At 45.6% G+C, this 26,598-nt stretch overlaps 1 protein-coding gene across 2 annotated transcripts in view; it reads left to right on the top strand.

Moving 5' to 3' along the window:
* LOC133489214 (phospholipid phosphatase-related protein type 4-like) overlaps positions 1–26,598 on the top strand; it is a 206,143-nt gene that overhangs the window by 78,852 nt on the left and 100,693 nt on the right. For both annotated transcript variants that reach the window (XM_061798087.1, XM_061798086.1), the window contains exon 4: positions 12,646–12,841. In XM_061798087.1, coding sequence (XP_061654071.1) covers positions 12,646–12,841 — 196 coding nt within the window. The remainder of the gene's footprint in view (positions 1–12,645; positions 12,842–26,598) is intronic.

Below are 26,598 nucleotides of genomic sequence, written 5' to 3'. Positions count from 1 at the left end.
CCTCGTTTTATTTGTACTTCTAAAGCAAAAGTACCTGTAGTTAAAAAAAAAAAAAAAAACATTGACCTGATTGAGCAAAACCAATGTGATATTTGGTTCAGCACATCAAAATTGTCCTAAATCAGCTAAAAAAAAAAAATCTATCCATCCATCCATTTTTCTATACCGCTTATCCTCACTAGGGTCATCAATAATAAATTTGTTGTTGACCAGTGTTATCAGTTCCATCGATCTTTCGTCTCAGTTTGTAAACTTAAATGACGCCCCTGCCAAGGGGGAGAAGGATTTGAGCCTGTTTGCCAAGAGAAGGAATCTCATCGACAAGACATTTCAGATGAGATTGATAGAGAGAAACTTCAGGTGTTGGGATTTCTTCACAATTGTCTGGGATGTCATTACATTCGATAAACTCGGGGAGTGCAATACTAACTACTCCATTTGTCGCTTCTCACTGGCCTTCTGCCTGTGCTCTCTTTCATGCCTGCACAGGTCTTCACTGAATATTAGGATGTAGTTCCCTGAATACTGAAGACATCGAAAAACTCAATTGATCATTGAGCATAGAATACATTGTCACTGCACTTTTTTTTGTAGGATACAAAAGCCATATTTTGGAGCACGACATTCCCGTGAGGTCGGTACCACATCAGTCTACAGAGAATTTACTGCAGGAATGTTCTGCTAATGGTTTTGGGGGATCAGGTTTCCATGGCAGCAGTCGAGGATGCAGCTTTGAAGTCACGAGCGACGTGGGAAGATTATGAGCAGTGCCTGAAGCAAATCCCTTCCTTTCTAAGGTAAACTTTGCGTTCTTCTATAGGTTTCAATCTGAAGCCACGGTAATTTTTAGAGGATGGGGCTTATTGTGGATAACACTGCTCAGCAGGATCATCTTTCGGTTCAGCTTTACTCTGAGAAGATGTATTGAAGAAGCTCTGAAGTTGGTCAGTTTGTGGATTTTTATTTTTTTTTAAATCCAATGAGAGGAAGAGCCAGGAAGAGTGAAGCAAGGGTCAGTCTTATTCTTGGCTTGGTGGCAGATGAAATGTGTGAAAAATGAGAAGGGTGGGTAGGACACGCTGTAATCTTCCTTATACTTTGAACCTTGAGACAACCATTTCTCCTGTAGACTATATGGCAACTTTTCCACAGTGGGGCTGATGCCGCATGCAGTGTACAGGTAAGCCAAGGAGGTTAGGTAACCATCATCTTTTGCTGACAGTAGCACCATTAAGAGATGTTCTAGCTCTCTTAACTTTAATTTATCTTTGTTCAAAACAGAGGAAAACTGTCTAGCTTTTCAGCATGTACTATGACTTCACGAGTGGTGCTACATTCATCGAGCAGTTAACAAGTCACTCGTACTGCTGCTTCAGAAATTCCAACATGGACTGCTCTAAAGCCTCTCACATATTCCGATGATTCTTTAGAGAGCCATGTTAATCGCAGATCCAACTCCACCTGTGTTAAGATCCAGGTCTCTGATTGTGTTGAGGAAAGATGACCTCCATGCTCTGCACCTTTCTGGCTGATCATTAAAGTGAGACAGAACAGTGTTCACAAGCTCTGTGTGCCAGATATTTTGCCATTTCCATCATACCTGTGGCCTCAGAATGATGTGCTGGTGAGTCTTTCATGTACTGTGAGGATCTAACCTTGTTCGCTGATTCCATTCATCATTATTTGTTCTGGAGAATGATCTATCTGATTTTACTGTGATATGATCTTCTTGATGCTGCTAAAAGTGTAAAATACACTCTTGGGTATAATGTGCACCCCAAAGTTGACACGAGAAATCAAGAAAAGTATTTTGCCCATACTGTATATAATGTGCAAGACTTTCTATCCGATTATATGTTCACATGCTTAGAAAGTTAGGGATTATTCTCTTTTGCTTTAGATTTCTAATGAAAAAACCAATAATATTACAATTCAATTATATTGATAATAACGTGTTCAATATTGAAGCAGTTTGCACCCTAATATTATGGTTTTAACACTGTGGCTTTAAGGAAGAATTTCTCCTTCCAGCATATCATTGATACTCGGCATGTCATCAGTCTCAATACCACTTACTTTCATTCCTAGTGCAAAATTATTTAAAAAAAGTTCTTTACACACAACAGCAGGATGCAGAGGGGGGATAAACACACATAAGGTATATCAACATTATTACCTATTGAGGGGATAATTAGTAACAACTGGCACGAAACAGCATTTTTAACAACTATTAAAACAACGCTTTGCATGCTGGGACATTCTCCGACGCTCCGCAGTGACTTCATCGTTAAAACATGGCGGCTTGCTATCAGCTGGTCTGCGGGGGAGCTGTTTTTAATAACTTGTAACTTGTTATCAAGTTGTTGCTTTAATAAAAGTATCAAAACAATCGCAACTCCTGTGCCAAATAGACAACTGACCTCCATCTTGATAAATTACTTGTTTACATCGATTAAAAACAAGGAATATAATGGAATGTATTGGCGGAGGAAAAATGCAGCCCTATGGGGGGCACAAGTCAGTGCAAACTGTAGGCCGGTCGCAAGCCCGGATAAATGCAGAGGGTTGCGTCAGGAAGGGCATCCGGCTTAAAACCTTGCCAAACAAATATGAGCGTTCATCCAAAGAATTCCATACCGGATCGGTCGTGGCCCGAGTTAACAACGTCCGCCACCGGCGCCGTCAACCTGCAGGGCGCTGTTGGAAATTCAGCTACTGTGGGTCGAAGTCGAAGTCAAAGAAGAAGAAGAAGAGATGGAAAGCGGGTTCTTCGGCAGAAAGAGAAGAGGAAAACACAGAGCCTAGAACTGAATGTGGGGACTTTGAATGTTGGGACTATGACAGGAAAATCTCGGGAGTTGGTTGACATGATGATTAGGAGAAAGGTTGATATATTGTGTGTCCAGGAGACCAGGTGGAAAGGCAGTAAGGCTAGAAGTTTAGGGGCAGGGTTTAAATTATTTTACCATGGTGTAGATGGGAAGAGAAATGGAGTCGGGGTTATTTTAAAAGAAGAGTTGGCTAAGAATGTCTTGGAGGTGAAAAGAGTATCAGATCGAGTGATGAGGCTGAAATTTGAAATTGAGGGTGTTATGTGTAATGTGATTAGTGGCTATGCCCCACAGGTAGGATGTGACCTAGAGGTGAAAGAGAAATTCTGGAAGGAGCTAGATGATGTAGTTCTGAGCATCCCAGACAGAGAGAGAGTCGTAATTGGTGCAGATTGTAATGGACATGTTGGTGAAGGTAATAGGGGTGATAAAGAAGTGATGGGTAAGTACGGCATCCAGGAAAGGAACTTGGAGGGACAGATGGTGGTAGACTTTGCAACAAGGATGCAAATGGCTGTAGTGAACACTTTTTTCCAGAAGAGGGACGAACATAGGGTGACCTACAAGAGCGGAGGTAGAATCACACAGGTGGATTACATCTTGTGCAGACGATGTAATCTGAAGGAGGTTACCAACTGTAAGGTAGTGGTAGGGGAGAGTGTGGCTAGACAGCATAGGATGGTGGTGTGTAAGATGACTCTGGTGGTGGGGAGGAAAATTAGGAAGACAAAGGCAGAGAAGAGAACCATGTGGTGGAAACTGAGACAGGACGAGTGTTGTGCAGCTTTTCTGGAAGAGGTGATACAGGCTCTCGGTGGACGGGAAGAGCTTCCAGAAGACTGGACCACTGCAGCCAAGGTGATCAGAGAAGCAGGCAGGAGAGTACTTGGTGTATCTTCTGGCAGGAAAGGAGAGAAGGAGACTTGGTGGTTGAACCTCACAGTACAGGAAATCATACAAGGAAAACGGTTAGCTAAGAAGAAGTGGGACACTGAGAGGACCGAGGAGAGGCGAAAGGAATACATTGAGATGCGACGCAGGGCAAAGGTAGAGGTGGCAAAGGCAAAACAAGAGGCATATGATGACATGTATGGCAGGTTGGACACTAAAGAAGGAGAAAAGGATCTATACAGGCTGGCCAGACAGAGGGTTAGAGATGGGAAGGATGTGCAGCAGGTTAGGGTGATTAAGGATAGAGATGGAAATATGTTGACTGGTGCCAGCAGTGTGCTAGGTAGATGGAAAGAATACTTCGAGGAGTTGATGAATGAGGAAAATGATAAGAGAAGGGAGAGTAGAAGAGGCAAGTGTGGTGGACCAGGAAGTGGCAATGATTAGTAAGGGGGAAGTTAGAAAGGCATTAAAGAGAATGAAAAATGGAAAGGCAGTTGGTCCTGATGACATTCCTGTGGAGGTATGGAAGCATCTAGGAGAGTTGGCTGTGGAGTTTTTGACCAGCTTGTTCAATAGAATTCTAGTGCGTGAGAAGATGCCTGAGGAATGGAGGAAAAGTGTACTGGTGCCCATTTTTAAGAACAAAGGTGATGTGGAGAGCTGGGGCAACTATAGAGGAATAAAGTTGATGAGCCACACAATGAAGTTATGGGAAAGAGTAGTGGAGGCTAGACTCAGGACAGAAGTGAGTATTTGCGAGCAACAGTATGGTTTCATGCCTAGAAAGAGTACCACAGATGCATTATTTGCCTTGAGGATGTTGATGGAAAAGTACAGAGAAGGTCAGAAGGAGCTACATTGTGTCTTTGTAGATCTAGAGAAAGCCTATGACAGAGTACCCAGAGAGGAACTGTGGTACTGCATGCGGAAGTCTGGAGTGGCAGAGAAGTATGTTAGAATAATACAGGACATGTACGAGGGCAGCAGAACAGCGGTGAGGTGTGCTGTCGGTGTGACAGAAGAATTTAAGGTGGACGTGGGACTGCATCAGGGATCAGCCCTGAGCCCCTTCCTTTTTGCAGTGGTGATGGATAGGCTGACAGATGAGGTTAGACTGGAATCCCCGTGGACCATGATGTTTGCAGATGACATTGTGATCTGCAGTGAAAGCAGGGAGCAGCTGGAGGAACAGTTAGAAAGATGGAGGCATGCACTGGAAAGAAGAGGAATGAAGATTAGCCGAAGTAAAACAGAATATATGTGCATGAATGAGAGGGGTGGTGGGGGAAGAATGAGGCTACAGGGAGAAGAGATGGCAAGGGTAGAGGACTTTAAATACTTGGGGTCAACCGTCCAGAGCAATGGTGAGTGTGGTCAGGAAGTGAAGAAACGGGTCCAAGCAGGTTGGAACGGGTGGAGGAAGGTGTCAGGTGTGTTATGTGACAGAAGAGTCTCTGCTAGGATGAAGGGCAAAGTTTATAAAACAGTGGTGAGGCCAGCCATGATGTATGGATTAGAGACAGTGGCACTGAAGAGAAAACAGGAAGCAGAGCTGGAGGTGGCGGAAATGAAGATGTTGAGGTTCGCTCTCGGAGTGACCAGGTTGGATAAAATTAGAAATGAGCTCATCAGAGGGACAGCCAAGGTTCGATGTTTTGGAGACAAAGTTAGAGAGAGCAGACTTCAATGGTTTGGACACGTCCAGAGGAGAGAGAGTGAGTATATTGGTAGAAGGATGATGAGGATGGAGCTGCCAGGCAAGAGAGCTAGAGGAAGACCAAAGAGTAGGTTGATGGATGTCGTGAGGGAAGACATGATGGCAGTTGGTGTTCGAGAGGAGGATGCAGGAGATAGGCTCTCATGGAAAAGGATGACGCGGTGTGGCGACCCCTAACGGGACAAGCCGAAAGGAAAAGAAGAAGATTGGCGGAGGAATATGTCGTAACAGGAAGTCCCAATCATAATTCCATCTCTGTGTGATGTTTTTTTACCTACGACTTTCAACTTCAGATAAACACTCATTAGTACACAACTAAAGAGTGTTACTGTTAGAATATGTTAAATAACTTAGTGGATCGTCTTTAAAGGGGGATGACAGAAAAAAGGGAAGAGACAGTGAAAAGATAACTAAATAATATAGGAAGAGAATATAACAAAAGACAGGACACTAGCTGTAAGAAAGATCCATCCATCCATCCATCCATCCATCCATCCATTTTCTACCGCTTATCCGAGGTCGGGTCGCAGGGGCAGTAGCTTTAACAGGGACGCCCAAACTTCGCTCTCCCCAGCCACTTCATCCAGCTCTTCCCAAGGCGTTCCCAGGCCAGTCGAGAGACATAGTCTTTCCAGCGTGTCCTGGGTCGTCCCCGGGGTCTCCTCCCGGTGGGACGTGCCCGGAACACCTCATCAGGGAGGCATCCGAATCAGATGGCCCAGCCACCTCATCTGGCTCCTCTCAATGTGAGGGAGCAGTGGCTCTACTCTGAGATCCTCCCAGATGACCGCACTTTTCACCCAACCTCTAAGGGAGAACACCCTGCGGAGGAAACTCGTTTCGGCCGCTTGTATCCGGGATCTTGTTCTTTTGGTCACGATCCACAGCTCGTGACCATAGGTGAGGGTAGGAACATAGATTGACAGGTAAATTGAGAGCTTCGCCTTTTGGCTTAGCTCCTTCTTTACCACAACGGACCGATACAAGGTCCGCATCACTGCAGATGCTGTCCGCCTGTCGATCTCCCATTCCATTCTTCCCTCACTCGTGAACAAGACCCCAAGATATTTGAACTCCTCCACTTGGGGCAGGATCTCATCCCCGACCTGGAGAGGGCACGCCACCCTTTTCCGACTGAGGACCATGGTCTCAGACTTAGAGGTGCTGATTCTCATCCCAGCCGCATCACACTCGGCTGCGAACTACTCCAGTGAAGTTGGAGATCACGGCTTGATGAAGCCAACAGAACCACATCATCTGCAAGAGGCAGAGATGCAATACTGAGGGCACCAAACCGGACCCCCTCTACGTCTTGGCTGCACCTAGAAATTCTGTCCGTAAAAGTTATGAATAGAATCGGTGACAAACTGCAGCCTTGGCGGAGTCCAACCCTCAACGGAAATGAGTCCGACTTACTGCCGGCAATGTGGACCAAACTCAACGGCCAGGGCGAAAACCACACTGCTCCTCCTGAATCTCATATTCGACTTCCCGACTGACCCTCCTCTCCAGCACCCCTGAATACACTTTACCAGAGAGGCTGAGGAGTGTGATCCCCCTGTAGTTGGAACACACCCTCCGGTCCCCCTTCTTAAAAAGGGGGACCACCACACCAGTTTGCCAATCCAGAGGCACTGTCCGCAATGTCCACGCGATGTTGCAGAGGCGTGTCAACCAGGACAGCCCCACAACATCCAGAGCCTTTAGGAACTCCGGGGCAGGAGCCTTGCCACCGAGGAGCTTTTTACCCACTTCGGTGACCTCAACCCCAGAGATAGGAGAGCCTGCCTCAGAGAACCCAGACTCTGCTTCCTCGTGGCAAGGCGTGTCGGTGGAATTGAGGAGGTCTTCGAAGTATTCTCCCCACCGACTCACAACATCCAGAGTCGAGGTCAGCAGCGCCCCATCCCCACTATACACAGTGTTGATGGTGCACTGCTTCCCCCTCCTGAGATGGTGGATGGTGGACCAGAATTTCCTCGAAGCCATCCGGAAGTCTTTCTCCATGGCCTCACCAAACTCCTCCAATGCCCGGGTTTTTGCTTCAGCGACTACCAAAGCTGCATTCCGCTTGGCCAGCCGGTACCGATCAGCTTCCTCAGGAGACCCACAGGCCAAAAAGGCCCGATAGAACTCCTTCTTCAGCTTGATGGCATCCTTCACCGTTGGTGTCCACCAACGGGTTCGGAGATTGCCGCCACGACAGGCACCGACCACCTTACGGCTACAGCTACAGTCGGCCGCCTCAGCAATGGAGGCGCAGAACATGGTGCACTCGGACTCGATGTCCCCCGCGTCCCCCGGAACATGAGCAAATTTCTGTCGGAGGTGGGAGTTGAAATGCCTTCTGACAGGGGATTCTGCAAGACGTTTACAGAAGACCCTCAGAATATGTTTGGGCCTGCCACCTCGGACCGGCAGCTTTCCCCCACCATCGGAGCCAACTCACCACCAGGTGGTAATCAGTTGACAGCGACGCCCCTCTCTTCACCCGAGTATACAAGACATGCGGCCGCAAATCCGATGACACGACCACAAAGTCGATCATCGAACTGCGACCTAGGGTGTCCTGGTGCCAAGTGCACGTGTGGACACCCTTATGCTGGAACATGGTGTTAGACAATTCATGATGGGCAAAGAAGTCCAATAACAGAACACCCCTCAGGTTCTGTCGGGGGGGCCGTTCCTCCCAATCACGCCCTTCCAGGTCTCACTGTCATTGCCCACGTGAGCATTGAAGTCCCCCAGCAGAACGATGGAGTCCCCAGCGCTCCCACCTCCAGGCCTGGCTCCAGAGGGGGGCCCTGGGCAGGCAAAACCTCGATCCACTTATATTTTTCATCATAGGAGTCTTGTAAGAAAGATAAGAAAAATAAATCATATGCATAGTACAATGACACATTAGCTTTTAGTATTTTATGAGGCAGTAGTCCTTCACCCTGTGAGGGAAGGACAGGACAATATAGCATAGGACTGGACAGAACAGGGAAAAAGACAGGAGGGGAAGCATGCAAGACAGAGGTAGTGGACCCGACTGTACAACTGAACTGTGGCGGGAGTGGCTATGTAAATTCTGAACATCTATAGAAACACTGCAAATGAAAGGATACCCAGGAAGTTTTGATAGTTATCAGAGTTATTTACACCAAGCAAACAATTCCCAGGCATGTGTGTCTGTGGACACATGCAAGTAAATTGACTCGCATGCACAATAACCGTCAGAAGTGTCCTGTAATTGCTGCACCAGCACAGCGGTGGCTGAGGATCCCACCCCACCCATCCGAGAAGCGGGGTTTCGGCACACAACTCACACCGAGGGATCCAGGGTGGTCCACCGGCCAGAGGAGACAGCAGGGGCCCAATGCCGCCCCCCAGACAACTACCACCCTCACCCACCGGATGGCCTGACCCGGTGGTTGGTAACCACTGCTATAAAGTATACAATACATAGGTTGTGTTTTACAACAATAATTAACTGTATTTGTAATTGTTAATGTAACTGTGGTGCACAAAATTGCAAAGTTTGCATTCATTGTCACCAGCAATTTACATCCGGCCACTTCTATTGACATGAATGGGAGCGAAAGACGAGCTCAAAAAAGCCCCCCTCTTTTGATTTTCACCCTCTTGGAACCAAGTGTAGGACGTCAATTGAATTGCGAGGGCTGTGGGACTCTGTCCCCACTGACTGACGAAGAGTTTGCCAGAACACGACGGAACAGACAAAGAAGGAAATACATATATTTACGTAAGCATAATTATTGATATTCATATTAATAACAGTCATGTTCTTATCAATTTAAATATTAGCCATTGTTGGTAAACGGCTCATTATAATGAGCTAATGCATCCCTAGTCTACCGTCAGACTACAGTGACAGATTCACAGCAAATGGACTTCATTGCAATGTACTACATTTTATGAACGTTTAGACAGAATTAGTTGACAGCTGAGTCACATTCAGAAGTGACGTAGCTAATATAGCATCGCTAGTAATGTCGCTTCTGACTACTGTGATGTTTGCGTTCCATTTAGTTAAGATGTAGCCAATAATCATACATGTAATGCAGTATTTCATCTTTGTGAAGCCATGAGCTTCGAATATCCTCATTTGACATTCGGTTTACTAAATACACGTAAGATCAATGTAATAACCGGACGCCTTTTCTTCCACAGGGACACGACAAGACAACCGTTTTCTACAACAGCACACAATACTCCAGAACTATGAACCCAGTGTCAAAATGACAATGGACACGAAATGCTAAATGTATGTATCATATTTAAATTTGGTATGTTCTTAACATTATATTTTTATTTCTATTTCAGATGGATGTTTGATATATTTCCTATTTGTTATTCATTTATTTTTCCAAATAAAAAAGATGCAATAACTGAATGTAAATAATCACAATTTCCATACCATCATAAGGAAATTCTCCAAAATGTCCACAAGTGTAAGTTCTGTAAATAAGAACTATTTAAATAGAAATATTATCTTTTTGATAATAGTGTGCTTATGTTTTCTCAACACTGCAAATTGTGAGATGCCTAAGAAATTTTTCATTGTTCCTGTGAGAGTGACAATAAAGTCATTTTCTCTTCTGTTCTGTTTGATATATTTTCTTTTTTGTTTGTTGACAAATATTTGGCTGGTTTTTGGTGTTATTTATTGGTCAATATTAAGCCATAGTCAGTTTGTCAAAATGTGTTTCTTCTAAAGTTGAGCGATGTTTGAGCAGATGAGGCAATGACCCCGGGTGCTGGGGATAAAGCAGACTGAACCTTGAGACTGTTCTCATCACCAGAGTCATTGAGACTACAAAAAAGGGACAAACACCTGAAGTTTAGCAGAAGTGAAGCAGAAATCACTAATTGTCTTAAATGGGGACTACAACAGGCGGCACGTGGACGACTGGTTAGCGCATCTGCCTCACAGTTCTCGCCTTTGCATGTGCATGGAGTTTGCATGTCCTGCGTGGGTTTTCTCCGGGTACTCTGGTTAGCTCCCACATCCTAAACAGATGCATGATAGGTTAATAGAAGACTCTAAATTGCCCGGAGGTGTGAATTTGAGTGTGAATGGTTGTTTGTTTATATGTTTTGCTGGTGACCAGTTCAGGGTGTACCCCGCCTCTGGCCCAAAAGATAGCTGGGATAGTCTTCAGCACGCCCGCGACCCTAGTGAGGATAAGCGGTATGGAAATTTCATGGATGTATGGATGGGGACTACAACTGGACTTGACTGGACCAAGCACTCACCTGCTCGAATCCTGCGGTATTGCTCTTTTGAAGCCAGCGTTGCCCTTCCAAGGCACATTGTTTTGTTTCCTCTTCCACAAATACTGGTCCAGTCAACTTGACTGGGTGGCTGGAAGGGCGAGCATTCTATTCTTGACAATGTGTTGAGGAGGTGAGCTCATAGATTGTATAGTGGATATCGACTCTCAACCCAAAGACCACACAGCCTGGCCTGTCCTGCTCCCTCATCCAGTCAGTGAATCCCCAACATTATTTTTGCTAAGCCCAGGAGCCGGCAAGATGTCTGTTTTGACTCACATTGATACTTAACAAGATAAGGCTCATTCTTCTTCCCACCTAAAATCCATATACAAAGACTTCATAGTGAATAAAGATGACAGTTTGCCCTGAGAACGTCTGGGTTGTCTCCTCGTAACCCACAACTCGGCTGGGGGAGGAAGGATGATTGATGACTGTTCATCAAAGAACAATCCCCCTCTTATCACCCTCAAAAGCCCACTCAGCAGATTGATGATGACCAGACACAAACCCTCAAAACGAGCATTCACTTCTCATTGATAGAACATGGACATCCCCCAGGGTTGACCGAAAACACTGCAAGGACTCCTTGTGATCTTATGCTCTGACTCCTGCCTGAATTTCTAGTATTCCCGCAGGTTACGCTCTCAATCAAACATAAAAGTGTGACTCGCCAGCAAGCCCAACGGCATTAAAGTTCCGAGCGCAACTCCCCGCATCAGCATGACCTTTTACTTTTTTACTTTTGGGTCCTCTCCCGTTTGTCTTCCATTTCTTCATCTTTTTTCTGACTATTTAACTGCCTGGTTCCCACCTGAGACGACCGAGAAAGACCCCTCCGAATTGGTGACCACGTGATCCACTAATAGTGAGTAAATATTGCAGAAACTATCAGAGAAAGTAGAAATCGGTGCATAGTAGCATGGAATTAGTTTAACAATCTTACGGGTCCCAACTTTATTCTTTCTCAACACTCATCAGTTCATTCATGCTCATCTCACGAGTTAAGCCATTCACTCTATATCCGCTGTGTTATGCTACCCGTCCTTTATTATGTAGTTAACTCCCTTTGCATTTATCTCCATTTCCCCCGTAGATTTACAATAAACGTTCTACATATCAAGTATTCTATTTTGTGCTGTCTGTGTTTGGGTCAAGAGTATTGACCTCTGCAATCAAGGACTAATTTTACATAACTGTGGCAACCCTTTCAGAAAAAGAATTCGCAAGATTTTTCGTCGTTTTGCCCTGCTGTTAGCCAATCAACAATGTGGTGCCCCATTTTGATGCTAACTAAACATCCTTAGGTTACCACATCCTCTCCTTTCAGTTGAAACGGACCCCAGGGAACGAAGGAGAACACGAACGTTATCCTCCAACCCCTCCACACATTCATAAAAAAATTTAAGCACCAATATATGCTACAATTGATATGCATTTTTATCACTTCATCTCTGGTATAAGGTGATGGTCCAGTCTAATGGCAAGTGCTAAAAGATTATTATGTTCTTCACTCACTGTGAGTTTGGGTCAAATCTGGCTCCACTGTCCAAAACTAAACGAAAAATCTGCCACACACAGTGGTCTCTGCCTAGGCTAAACGAACAGCTACAGTAGATAACCTTATGGTGTAATTTGGATGATCATAAAATCTCTGTTCATTGGGAGAAGGGTTGACTCCAGGGTGAAGAATCAGAGATGAGATTGATTTATTTAATTAATGCAGTCCGAAAAGAAGGAGGAAGGCAGTTGGTGACTCGGGTGAAACGACACAACTTTTTTTTCCTTCCTTTTCCATTTTGTTGTGTTTATAAATTCAAGATACACTGTTGTGCATTCACATCATTATCCAAACTACTGTATTTTCAAGACAATCAGATATAATTTACAATTAAATAAAATTCTTCTAATGCTTTTTCACAGGTGTCCATATCTTCGGCCTGTGTGTGACAGCACTGATAACTGACATTTTTCAGCTGTCCACTGGACAGCACGCACCTTACTGGCTGGATGTGTGCAAACCCAATTTAACTAACATTAATATTTCGACTTGTGATGAAGCTTTTATTTTGGATGACATTTGTTCTGGACAAGACATCATTCTCATCATTGCTGGGAGGTAAATATTGTGTTCTGTCCTGGATTAATTGTATATGTTTGAAGTCTTTTAGATATTATGTGTACATGACGATATGTGTCAACTCATGAATCGCTGCTCTGTTTTGACAAATTTGTACACACAATAACAGCATATACGCCCTTCCGAGAGGATTGGAACCACTGTTCCAATGCTTGGCCAGAATATACAGTGGGACTTCAGTTTACAAACAAGCCTGTTCATGAATAAAGTGGTTTACAAACAAGATTTTCTAACAAATACTGCTTCAGTTCACAAACTATGCTTCATTTCAACAAAGCATCCACGGAAAATTCTGTTGTGTTCTCAAAAAGCGTAAACATCACTCGCTCCATGTTTTACGTATTTTTGCTGTAAATTAGTAATCAGTGTGGTTCCAAAGATACCGATAATTGCAAGTGGTCTAATTATATTACTATTAAAACAATAAGGAAATTAAACAGTAGCTAAACATGAGAATGCTGTTCTTGTTTCTTTCTGATCTTGCTATGCACCTTAAAAGCACAACCTGTAGTCTTCCACCTCTTTCTACCCTCCTCAACAACCAACCACCTGTGCTAGCAATTATCCACTAGTGTATAATGCTCAACTGTAGTTCTGAACTCAGCTTAACTCAAGTTAATTTATAAAGCACTTTAAAAAAATAACCGCACCTGTAACGCATTACTGTACACAAGCTCAAACTTAAAGCATAAAACAAGATACATGAGATAATAATAATAATATAATGTCTCATTTAGTCCTCTCTCTCGCTTCACTTTATTTTAGCACCGGTTCTCGTCCCTCTCTATATCTCTTCTGGGACGCGTTCCTCGCTGAGGATATGCTGACTGGCTCCATGTTGGGGCGAAGTTCTTGACGGTTGCAGCTTCGTACTATATTTATTTTTAACAAAACCAATCAAAACAAGGGAAGCATAACTTGGTTCTGGGGTGGAACAAATGCATTCTATTTCCATTCCCTTTATTGGGAAAAATTGCTTCGATTCACAAACAGTCTCGGAATGAAATACGTTTTGTAAACTGAGATTCCACTGTATAGTAATAAGTAATAAGGCCAATTGCTTTTTTTCTTGCTGTAGATTTAAAACATTTGGGTTTGAGATCAAAAGAGGAATACGATACAAGAGAGCAACATTTCAGCTTTCATGAAAGCGTTATTTGCAAAAACAGACATACTTAGGCCCCTCCTGGAGCCGGCACCTTTTCGTGGTGGAGGGATTTGTGTGTCTTAATGATCCTAGGAGCTAAGTTGTCTGGGGTTTCTCGCCCCTGGTAGGGTCACCCATGGCAAACGGGTTCGAGGTGAGGGACCAGACAAAGCACGGCTAAAAGACCCCTACGAGGAATAATAAAAATGGATGTAGGTTTCCCTTGCAGGTCACCGGGACCTCCGTCTGGAGCCTGCATTCAATTTTAAGAAGGGGCACCGGCGGGTGTGTTTCAACCACAGAGTTTAACACTCCTTAGCCTCCCGTGTAAGGTCTATTCAGGAGTGCTGGAGAGGAGAGTCCATTGGGAAGTCGAATCTCAGATTCAGGAGGAGCAGTGTGGTTTTCATCCTGGCCATGGAACAGTGGACCAGCTCTCAACCCTCGGCAGGGTCCTCGAGGGTGCATGAGAGTTCGCCCAACCAGTCTACATGTGTTTTGTGAACTTGGAAAGGCTTCGACAGCATCCCTCGGGGAGTCCTGTGGGGGGTGCTTCGGGAATATGGGGTACCGAACCCCCTGATACGGGCTATTCGGTCCCTGTAAGACCAGTGTAAGAGTTTGGTCTGCATTGCTGGCAGTAAGTCGGACTCGTTTCCGGTGAGGGTTGGACTCCGCCAAGGCTGCCCTTTATCAACAATTCCGTTTATTACTTTTATGGACAGAATTTCTCTGCACAGCCGAGACATAGAAGGGGTCCGGTTTGGTGGCCTCAGTATTACATCTCCGATTTTTGTAGATTATGTGCTTCATCAAGCCGTGATCTCCAACTCTAACTGGAGCCGTTAGCAGCAGTTGTGGTGAAGAAGGAGCTCAGCCAAAAGGCGAAACTCTCAATTTACCGGTCGATCTACGTTCCTACCTTCACTTATGGTCATGAGCTGTGGGTCGTGACCGAAAGAACAAGATCCCAGATACAAGCGGCCGAAATGACTTTTCTCCCCAGCGTGTCCGGGCTCTCCCTTAGAGATATGGTGACAAGCTCGGTCATCCGAGAGGGGCTCAGAGTAGAACCGCTGCTCCTCCACATTGAGAGGAGCAAGATGAGGTGGCTGGGGCATCTGATTAGGATGCCTCCTGGACGCCTCCCTCGTGCTATTGCCCCCGCGACCCGACCTCGGATAAGCAGATGAAAATGGATGGATGGGCGGATGGATGGACATATTTAGGGGATCAAAGGTATTGGAACAGGTACTTAGAGACAGACTTGAAATTTGGTAAAATGAATAATCTGTAATATTTTCTAGCAGGCGCCACGGTGGACGACTGGTTAGCACACCTGCCTCACAATTCTGAGAACTGGGGTTCAAATCCTGGCCCCGCCTGTGTGGAGTTTGCATGTTCTCCCCGTGCGTGCGTGGGTTTTCTCTGGGTACTCCGGTTTCCTCCTCCCACATCCCAAAATCATGCAGGTTAGGTTGATTGAAGACTCTAAATTGCCCGTAGGTGTGAATGTGAGTGTGAATGGCTGTTTGTTTCCATGTGCCCTGCGACTGGCTGACGACCAGTTCAGTACCCCGCCACTCGCTCGAAGATAGCTGGGTACCCCGCAACCTTAGTGAGGATAAGCAGAACGGAAGATGAATGAATGAATGAATTTTCTCGCAAATAATTTTCTTTCAATAACTAACATCACAAAACTTTTGAATTCTTCTCCCTTCAGCTTCCTCTGTAGCAGGTAAAATCCATACCCTTAGTGGTTTAACTCTGGGGATAGAGGGCATGTGTATGATGTCACTGCATACAGAAGTCACAGCGAGTCTACCTACTGAGAAGGCGGCAGAAAAACTGAGTGCCGTGAAAACGCAATCTAACTCTAAAGAGTTGTTGTGCGATCGATTGTACAAGTAGATTTAGCAAGGAATTTGAGATTCCTTTTTACAGACTGCCTCAAGCTAAAAAAAGAGAAGCAAATGGATTGCTGCAATTTGCAGAAACAACTGGAATCCAGGCACTGAAACGTGGATTCGCTCTAGTCATTTCGTGTCTGGTAAGTTAACATTAGTGTTTGTTTTTGTAAAATCATACCATAATAGACTTGCCTACCTACTTTTACAGACCTTTATAGTCTGTGTTCCTATCAATTTTTGTCAAATTGTCAGCATTCATGATCACGACAAGCCTTGTTCTGTGTTCTACAAAGACACGGATGGCTAGTAGCTAAGATTAGCCAAAACAAACTTAGTTTTACTTTCAAAGGGGAAGCGTTAACTTAGCCCACAAAGCAGTAAAGTCAGATAACTTTCTAGTTTTACTCATAAGGAGGCACTCCATAAAACAGTAACGTTAAATCCTATCTTTTAAGTCATAAGTGTGTTTATTAATATTGGCATCCGTATGGGTGGTTGAATCACACTCTTGAGCCACCTTTGTAATTCTGCTTTGTGGAATGGTCCCCCATGTACACAAGCCAAATTTAGTAAGTGATCAGGAAACCATGTAAATAAATGGAATACTACATGATTAGTTGTTGTGTTTCAGGAAGGAAGAGCGATGATCCCCTACACCCTGACTACGTGCCAAGTTTAGTCAGTATACAATTCTGGGCTCAACCCTGCCTGTAAGCCTCATTGGCAAAGTGGAGGACAGCCTTATTGACAAGATTGTCTTTACATGCCGTGCTCTGTGTAATATGTGCAAAACCATAGTGTCTTCAGATTGAAGTCAATATTAGTTCATGTAAAATCTTATTCAAATAGCCCATCATATCTATGTATGGGCATTTTCCACCTTGATTTTTATCCATAGTAGACAATAGAAAAACAATACACTTTGTAAACAATTATTTTGTAGTGTATTTTCTATAAGTGAGCTGTTTGTAAAGCAAACTTGCTAAATAAATGCTATTCTGAAAGATATCCATCCTCCCACAAGTTTGACTAGTTTTTATACAAAAATTGTTGTTCCCTTTGTTCCGTTTTCCTTTCAAGGAAACAGGCCTACAGATCAGATGTTACACCAAGATTCAGCACTGCATTTAGAGTGTCCCACTTTACTAGCGAGTCTGGCAACACTCCAGACTTGAAAAACTTTGTTCCCTTCATAACGTGTCATTAGAAACTTGGATCTGGGGTTATTCTCTCAATATATAATTCTGAAGGTGACCACACACACCAAAGTTAAAGAATTGTGATTTTATAACATGAATCTGGTACTGTAATTGAGAGTAACAGTTTCTAATAGTCTGTTAATCTCTGATTTGGGGGGCTGATTATCATTGCTTTTCACAACCGCAAAAAATTGGAAGCAGTTATCCTGCCAGATCACATCCACATCCGCGTACCACATCCTCAATGAAGCCTGTCCCGTTATCCCCTGCTCAACAAGCTTGCACTGGGCATCTGTGATAGACAAATCCTCAGACTTAATCACATTTGTCGGTAAACTCTCCGTAAATCAAACCAACATTCTCAGCTTCGTAAAGTTGTCCTAACGGTGTAGTCGAGCCATCTTTCAGAGCTTTAGCTACATGCATACTTAGTGAGTTAGCTACAAACATAGTCGGCCTCACTAGCTTAGTTTTCCTAAATAAAAGTTGTATACCTAAATAAAAGTTGTAATAAAAGAAAAAAATTTGTACAAACCTATCCACACACAAACACAATATCCATTGGTGTCATCGTCGCCTTAATTTCGCCAACAAGTCCTTCCTTGATGTACAACCAAGCATCAAGGCTTTTGTATGCCTTTAGGCTTTGCTTTATTTGCCCAGCGTCGAAATAAGGTACATATAAGTGTTAGGAAACTCGATTCCGGGAAACATTTCAATGTCCTCGGACCACTGGTTCTTTGGTAACTCGTAAGGATCACTGGTGAGTTTAACTGCCTTTAATGTTATCAGATAATCCCGTGTTTTATTGCTGGGGTCGCCATTTCCCCTACTGTGACCCAGAAATACCTCAGTCCCATTCTCTACCTGCACTGCGCCACAGCGCCCGTAAACACACAGGCGGGCCCGGGGATTGAACCCCGGCCCTCAGAACTGTGAGGCAGACGCTCTAACCAGTCGACCACCGTGCCGTATTTTTTTTAATTTTTTTTTTTATTGTATATTTAATGATTTCCACTTTAGGACGATACAATTTAGCCATTGTGTTAGCTCTGGCATACTTACATGAATGCCTTTTTGATCGGTTGATTAATGTGGATTGTCCTAATCATCTTAGTGAGTTAGATTGTTGTCAAAAGCTCAATTTAGTTTGGAAGTTCAATTCAAAAAGTGAAACTTGTGTATTAGAGATGCACTACAGACTACACACACTCAGTGAAATATTTGATGGTTTTTTTAGATATAGGTACATATCAATAAATTATAATATGGTCGAAAAAGTCCATTTATTTCAGTACTCATACATTACATAGATTCATTAAACACTTGGGAAAGTACTTTTCAGAGGGCAAATTACTGCTGAATTTCTACATTAAAAATCAATAATTATTTTTTGAATTAGCTATTTCTTTTCACATTATATTTTAGTTTCTAGAGATCATCAAAAATCAAACTTTATTTATATAGCTCTTTTTATACAATGTATGCTATGAGCTATAATCATAAAAATTATACATATATTTTAAATATGACATATTTCACTCTGTGTATAAGTTTCATTTTTTAAATTGAACTACCTAAATAAATTCTAATTACTACTGTTCGTGTGTGAGCATAATCGACATGCGCGTGAGCGTCAGTGACATACATGCGTGAACACAATTGACATGCGTGCCTGAGCGCCAGTGACCTGCATGCATGAACGTTATTGACGTGTGCCTGAGTGCCAGTGACATGCATGCGTGAACTTTATTGACATGTGTGCATGAGCGCCAGTGACATGAGTGTGTGAGCGTTAGTGATATGCGTGAGTGAACATGTTTGAGTAGTGTTTGAGAGCAAGACTTTCAGTCGTGCATGAGTGTTTGACGAGTGTTTATTAGAATATTTGACAAGTCTTCATGAACGCGTTTGACTAGTGTATATGAGAGCCTTTCAGCAAGAGTGTGAGAGGTAATCCTGAATTACCTTACACTTTATAAAAGTTAAATGAACGACAACTGAGATTATGATTAATAAAATTTATTGCTCTGAATTGTTTTAAAGTTGTATTTCAGTCTCAATTTAATTTTATTTCTGAACAAACTATGATATGTACTTTGTGGTGACAGCCTAGTAACTCCTACGGTTCTTAAAAGAACACCATTAAACAAAAGACTGGCACATCACTGTTCAGTATTTACAGTGGATATATTAAGTCTTCACACCCCTGTTAAAATACCAGGTTTTCATGTAAAATATATGTGTATATAGATACATCCATCCCTCCATTTTCTACTGCTTATCCGGGTCGGGTCGCGGGGGCAGTAGCTTTAGCAGGGACGCCCAGACTTCCCTCTCCCCAGCCACTTCATCCAGCTCTTCCGGGGGGATCCCGAGGCGTTCCCAGGCCAGCCGAAGGACGTAGTCTCTCCAGCGTGTCCTGGGTCGTGCCCGGGGTCTCCTCCCGGTGGGACGTGCCTGGAACACCTCACCGGGGAGGCGTCCGGGAGGCATCCGAATCAGATGCCCCAGCCACCTCATCTGGCTCCTCTCGATGTGGATCTCTACTCTGAGATCCTCCCGGATGACCGAGCTTCTCACCCTATCTCTAAGGGAGAGCCCAGACACCCTGCGAAGGAAACTCATTTCGGCCGCTTGTATCCGGGATCTTGTTCTTTCGGTCAAGACCCACAGCTCCTGACCATAGGTGAGGGTAGGAACGTAGATCGACCGGTAAATTGAGAGCTTCGCCTTTCGGCTTAGCTCCTTCTTTACCACAACGGACCGATACAAAGTCTGCATCACTGCAGAAGCTACACCGATCCGCCTGTCGATCTCCCGTTCCATTCTTCCCTCACTCGTGAACAAGACCCCAAGATATTTGAACTCCTCCACTCGGGGCAGGATCTCATCCCCGACCTGGAGAGGGCATGCCACCCTTTTCCGACTGACGACCATGGTCTCAGATTTGGAGGTGCTGATTCTCATCCCAGCCGCTTCACACTCTGCTGCGAACTGCTCCAGCGAGAGTTGGAGGTCACGGCTTGATGAAGCCAACAGAACCACATCATCTGCAAAAAGCAGATATGTAATACTGAGGCCACAAAACCGGAACCCCTCGACGCCTTCAGAATCGGTGACAAAGGGCAACCTTGGCGGAGTCCGACTCACTGCCGGATATGCGGACCAAACTCTGACTTCGGTCGTACAGGGACCGAACAGCCCGTATCAGGGTGTTCGGTACCCCATACTCCCAAAGCACCCTCCACAGGACTCCCCGAGGGACACGGTCGAACGCCTTCTCCAAGTCCACAAAACACATGTAGACTGGTTGGGCGAACTCCCATGCACCCTCGAGGACTCTGCTGAGGGTGTAGAGCTGGTCCACTGTTCCATGACCAGGACGAAAACCACACTGCTCATCCTGAATCTGAGATTCGACTTTCCGACGGACCCTCCTCTCCAGCACCCCTGAATAGACCTTACCAGGGAGGCTGAGGAGTGTGATCCCCCTGTAGTTGGAACACACCGTACCCTTCTTAAAAAGGGGGACCACCACCCCAGTCTGCTAATCCCGATGGCCATGCGATGTTGCAGAGGCGTGTCAACCAGGACAGCCCCAGAGATAGGAGAGCCCGCCTCAGAGAACCCACACTCTGCTTCCTCATCGGAAGGCGTGTCGGTGGAATTGAGGTGGTCTTCGAAGTATTCTCCCCACCGACTCACAACGTCCCGAGTCGAGGTCAGCAGCGCCCCATCCAAACTATACACAGTATTGGTGGTGTACTGCTTTCCTCTCCTGAGACGCCCGATGGTGGACCAGAATTTCCTCGAAGCCGCCCGGAAGTCTATCTCCAGGGCCTCACCGAACTCCTCACATGCCCGAGTTTTTGCTTCATCGACCACCAAAGCTGCATTCCCCTTGGCCAGCCGGTACCCATCAGCTTCTTCAGGAGTCCCACCGGCCAAAAAAGCCCGATAGGACTCCTTCTTCAGCTTGACGGCATCCCTCACCGTTGGTGTCCAGCAACGGGTTCGGGGATTGCCGCCATGACAGGCACCGACCACCTTATTGCCACAGCTCCGGTCGGCCGCCTCAGCAATGGAGGCGCGGAACGTGGTCCACTCGGACTCGATGTCCCCCGCCTCCCCTGGAACATGAGCAAAGTTCTGTCGGAGGTGGGAGTTGAAACTCCTTCTGACAGGGGATTCTGCCAGACGTTCCCAGCTGACCCTTACAATACGTCTGGGCCTGCCACGTCGGATCGGCATCTTCCCCCACGATCCGGACCCAACTCACCACCAGGTGGTGATCAGTTGACAGCTCCGCCCCTCTCTTCACCCGAGTCTCCAAGACATGCGGCCGCAGGTCCGATGACACGACCACAAAGTCGATCATCGCACTGCGACCTAGGGTGTCTGGGTGCCAAGTGCACGTATGGACACCCTTATGCTTGAGCATGGTGTTCATTATGGACAATCCGTGATGAACACAGAAGTCCAATAACAGAACACCGCTCGGGTTCTGATCGGGGGGGCCGTTCCTCCCAATCACGCCCTTCCAGGTCTCACTGCCCACGTGAGCATTGAAGTCCCCCAGCAGAACGATGGAGTCCCCAGCGGGAGTGCTCTCCAGCACCCCCTCCAAGGACTCCAAAAAGGGTGGGTACTCTGAACTGCTGTTTGGTGCATAGGCACAAACAACAGTCAGGATCCGTCCCCCCACCCGAAGGTGGAGGGAGGCTACCCTCTCGCCCACCGGGGTAAACCCCAACGTACGGGTGCAAAGCCGGGGGGCAATAAGTATACCCACACCTACTTGGCGCCTCTCACCGTGGGGAGCTCCAGAGTGGAAGAGAGTCAAACCCCTCTCGAGAGGACTGGTACCAGAGCCCAAGCCGTGTGTGTAGGCGAGTCCGACTATATCTAGTCAGAACTTCTCAACCTCACACACCAGCTCGGGGTTCTTCCCTGCCAGAGAGGTGACATTCCACATCCCTAGAGCCATCTTCTGTAACCGGGATCGGATCGCCAAGGTCCCCGCCTTCGGCCACCACCCAGCTCACATTGCACCCAACCCCAATGGCCCATCCCACAGGTGGTGAGCCCCTGGCTTTGCCAAAAATTTATTTTCTTGAACCAATTGTGCCGAGGTGTAGCGTGTATGAGTTAGATAATTTTTTCAAATTAATTTAGCAGAAAAGAATAAACCAGAAGCAATGCTTGCGTTACCTCCGGTTTACTGTCATTTTAAGTTTGTTAAAATCAAACTAATATGTCTCATAAAGGAACACCACGTCACTTTTTATAGGTTTAAAATCTAGGGAAAATTACGACAAACCTTTTCATCAGTCTCGTAATCTGAAGGTTGTTACACTTGATGAAATTTAGAGTTCTAGATGACAGAGATTTACTTAAACTCAGAACACACACAAAATACAACCAAGAGTGGAATTTTATGGTAGATTTAATGACATCTACAAGGGATCTAGAGGGAAACACACAAAGGTGTCTAACTAAAGAAAGAATATAACACTAATAATGATAAAAAGTTGGAAACGTGCGTTTGCTAAGTCCAGTGCGGACTGGAGAGAGAGAGACGACAAAATTGAGATTTTGTCGGAACCTAGTGATTTCCCCGAAATTATTAGGCACTAATACTGTACATTCTGGCAAAGGTTTTGCAGCGTCCACTCAACACAAGTAGGCTCAAGCTGGTGGGTGGTCTCGCTCTCTGGGCGCGTCTCAGAAGAAGCAAGGAGACAGATTTGGTTGCGGGAGGAACATTTTTTTTGAAAAATAAAGCAAAACAAAAGAGGCAGAAGAAGAAAAAAATTGTGCATCACACCTTTCTGGGAGAGTAGGACCGTCTCTCTCAACGTCTGCTTTCCGGGATCCGCTCGTAAGTCCAGAGGAGTCACGCTTGGCTGATAGCCGCATCAACTGTTCGGGAGGCTTAGCAGCAGGGTTCCACGGAGGCTAGGGAGCCGGATCTCCATCTCTAAGGCCCACGGTTACCTAGCCGTGTGCCAGAATAAAGAAAGGGCAAAAGGGGAGGGGTGGCCCATGGCCAGCCCGGCTGGCGAGCTGGCAGCATGACAAGAGGAGAGAAAAAAACATGAGCGAAGCGAGGAGGCAGGAGTTAAGAGTTAAATACCCCAGAGGCAGGGCGTGGGCAAGAGGGATTGCCGACTTGGAGGAGCCCAGACCCATCAGCTTGAATCTGGTCTACAAATTTGATAAAATGGGATTAAAATCATATATTAATATAAAATAACCTCAATTTGGTACTCTCTTTACTCAGAGGTCAAGCATATCAGACTGACTGTTTATACTTTAGTTTTGGCAAATCAACTGCTTATAGTTCAAAACACATTTCATGCTGTTTGGAGTCACATCAGGACAAACAATCCTCAAAATCTCACAGTTGCTCGGAAAAAGTTGAAAAAGCTTAGTTGACACACTGACACAGACATCAAGGCATACATTTGGAATATTTCTGCAGAGTTAATGAAATATTAAACAAATATTTATCCTTGGTTAAACATCATGTGAGAGTTCATGGTTGCAGTACTCTCAAACACAACTGGGTGGCGCCTTGCATGCACGTTTGGATATTAAGCAAATAGTTTGTTGCTGTATTTGCATCCCATCGTCGATCAGTCGGTCCCTTTTGGGCTGTTGTGACTTCAAACGAAGAAAGAACTCTTTGATGACTGTAAACCAAGATTTTGAGGGGACCTGCTAATTACTTTAGGGTTCAAAGTGTCGTGGGAGTCTCACAGCAGGGCGTCTTCGAAGAATGCAGTTTATCACACTATGGGGGGGTCATTGTGTCACCTCAGTTTGCGGGGAGCATGTCCACGACAGAGGTCTGGCTGGCTAGGCGGGTCACAACACCGTGGCTCTGTTTGGGAGCAAGCGGCTGCTGCGCTGAAACATCTCGCCACGTGGGTAGCCAGTGGTTTGGCCTTGCGGCCAAAACCGGGTTTCCACTTGGTCATTGAGGCCAAGAATTGTTCAGTTACGACGCCACGTAATGCCAGCCAGTGGCATAGACCCAAAAATGCGATCACCGTGGTAAATAAAAGATGAAAAAAAAGCTTGGGGTCGAAACCTAGCACCCCGAGAGGTCAGAAACCAGAGCAGAGACAAAAGCTTCTCTCCTTCTTTCTCTACTCAAGAGGCGGGCTGAGAGCTTCTCCTTTTAAACTTGCCGGGACAAATAAGAAGGGTGCTCGCCCGAGTTTATGATGGGCGTGAAAGTTTCTTTGTTTGCTAATTTTCTTGAAAAAGAATGTTGGCTGACTAACTTTCTCTCGTATCTCACGCTTGGCTCATAATTTTTACCTAGTTTTGGGGTACGGAAAATAATCTTGTTATGAATTGTCTTTCATTTGAATCTAAACATGACTTATTGTGTCATTTTAAACTTATCATCTTCATCGCCACCCAGATACTATTCTTTCGTATATATACTCATGAAAGAGGGAAGGAATGTGTCATGGTCTGTCCCTGCAGTTTCGTCGTGGGAGCTTGAGTGGCGTTTTGCACCCCTTTCTTTCTCCCCCGCTCTCTTTTCTCGGTAATCAGCACCACCTCGGCCGCGCACCTGTTGCCAATCAGCACTCTACACTGCCTGCATTTAAGCCTGCCAGATGCAGGAAATCTCCGCCAGAGTATTAAAATTCAACCGTGGTACATCGGCTCTATCCTCGCCTGTAAGCTACGCTACTGTTCCTCTTCATCCGCAGTGGTCCTTCCGAGCCCCGAGTCTCATGTTATTCCACCCGAGCCATACTCACGGGACTTAGGTTCATGCAGTGATTTCCTCCTCAATTGCTCCCTAGTATTCAATCTACAACCATTAAACTACCCTAGGTCACCAACCTCCTAGGTCACCAACCTCCTAGGTCACCAACCTCCTACGCGGAAAAGCTAAATGGGACACCGCACTATGGCACCATTCCTCCCGTATTCACGTCATTTGACTCCTATTCCACCAAATTTAAAAAGGTCTTCGATCACCCCGTTCAGGGCAGGGAAGCCACACGACGCCTTCTTACACTCACTCAGGACTCGAGTTCCGTGGCGTCCTATTCAGTCGAATTTAGAATTCTTGCGGGTGAGTGTGGGTGGGATGACGCTGCGCTAAGGGGTATTATTTTTAAAGGGCTTTCAGAGCAACTTAAGGACGAGCTCGCAACCAGGGACGAACCCTCCTCATTTGAAGACCTAATCTCGTTGTCCATTCGCCTTGACAATCGCTTGTGGGAAAGAACGCGCAGATTATCACCCTCCGCGGGCACAGCGCCGCTAGCAATACCGCCGCATTCTGAACTCCCGACTGCCTCCTCTTCACCCCCCACTGCATCGGGTGAACCCATGCAACTCGGCAACACCAAATTAGACCCTCAGGATCGTCAGCGCCGTTTCAATCATAGATTGTGTATCTATTGTGGACAACCAGGTCACGTCATTGCCACATGCTCCATAAGACCAAATGACCGAGCCAAACCAACACCTCACCGAGCTTTCCCTCCCACTGCCCTGGGCGACTCATTTCCCCCGTCACCTACCAAACTGCTCTGTTCACTCTACTCATCTCAGATAATCACCGTGAAACCATCCAGGTTTTTGTTATTCCCTTCCTGGATACTCCGTTAGTATTCGGAATCCCCAGCAAACCTCAACCACTTGCCACACCGGTCAGCCTCTCCCAGGTGCCGGAAGAATATCCCAACCTCTCTCCTGTTTTTAGCAAAGAGCTTGCCATTTCAGTACCCCCTCACCACCCTTACGACTGCGCGATCGATCTCCTCCCAGGAGCCCCTCTGCCCTCCAGCCGTCTCCTCAATCTTTCCTGCCCTGAGAAAAAGGCTATGGAGGACTATATCCGTGACTCCTTGGGTTTGGGACTCATCCGGTCCTCTTCTTCCCCCGTGGGGGTCGGCTTCTTCTTTGTTAATAAAAAAAATACCACTCTCCGCCCCTGCATCGATTACCGTGGACTCAATGACATCACCGTAAAAAATAAATCTCCAGTGCACCTTATTGACCCCTCATTTGAACCCCGCTGCGACACCCATATATTCACCAAATTGGATCTACGCAATGCATACCATCTCATTCGCATTAGAGAGGGGGATGAATGGAAAACAGCTTTCAATACCCCCCAAGGACACTTCGAATACCTGGTCATGCCATTTGGATTAACCAACGCCCCCGCCGTTTTCCACACCTTAACCGTTTAATTTTCGTCTATTTAGACGACATCCTCATTTTTTTACGTTCTCCCGAAGAACATCACCATCATGTCCGCCAAATCCTCCAGCGTCTCCTTGAGAAGCGCCTTTTTGTCAAACCTGATAAATCCTCTCCTCTGTACACTTCCTGGGCTATATCATTGCCAGAGGACAATTACACCAAGATCCAAGCAGTCGTCAACTGGCTCATTCCCTCCTCCCGCAAAGAACTACATTTCTTAGGATTCGCCAA

Source organism: Phyllopteryx taeniolatus, chromosome 14 (genome assembly GCF_024500385.1).
Source record: "Phyllopteryx taeniolatus isolate TA_2022b chromosome 14, UOR_Ptae_1.2, whole genome shotgun sequence".
NCBI classification, from domain to species: domain Eukaryota; kingdom Metazoa; phylum Chordata; class Actinopteri; order Syngnathiformes; family Syngnathidae; genus Phyllopteryx; species Phyllopteryx taeniolatus.
This window is presented reverse-complemented; position numbering and strand designations above follow the sequence as displayed.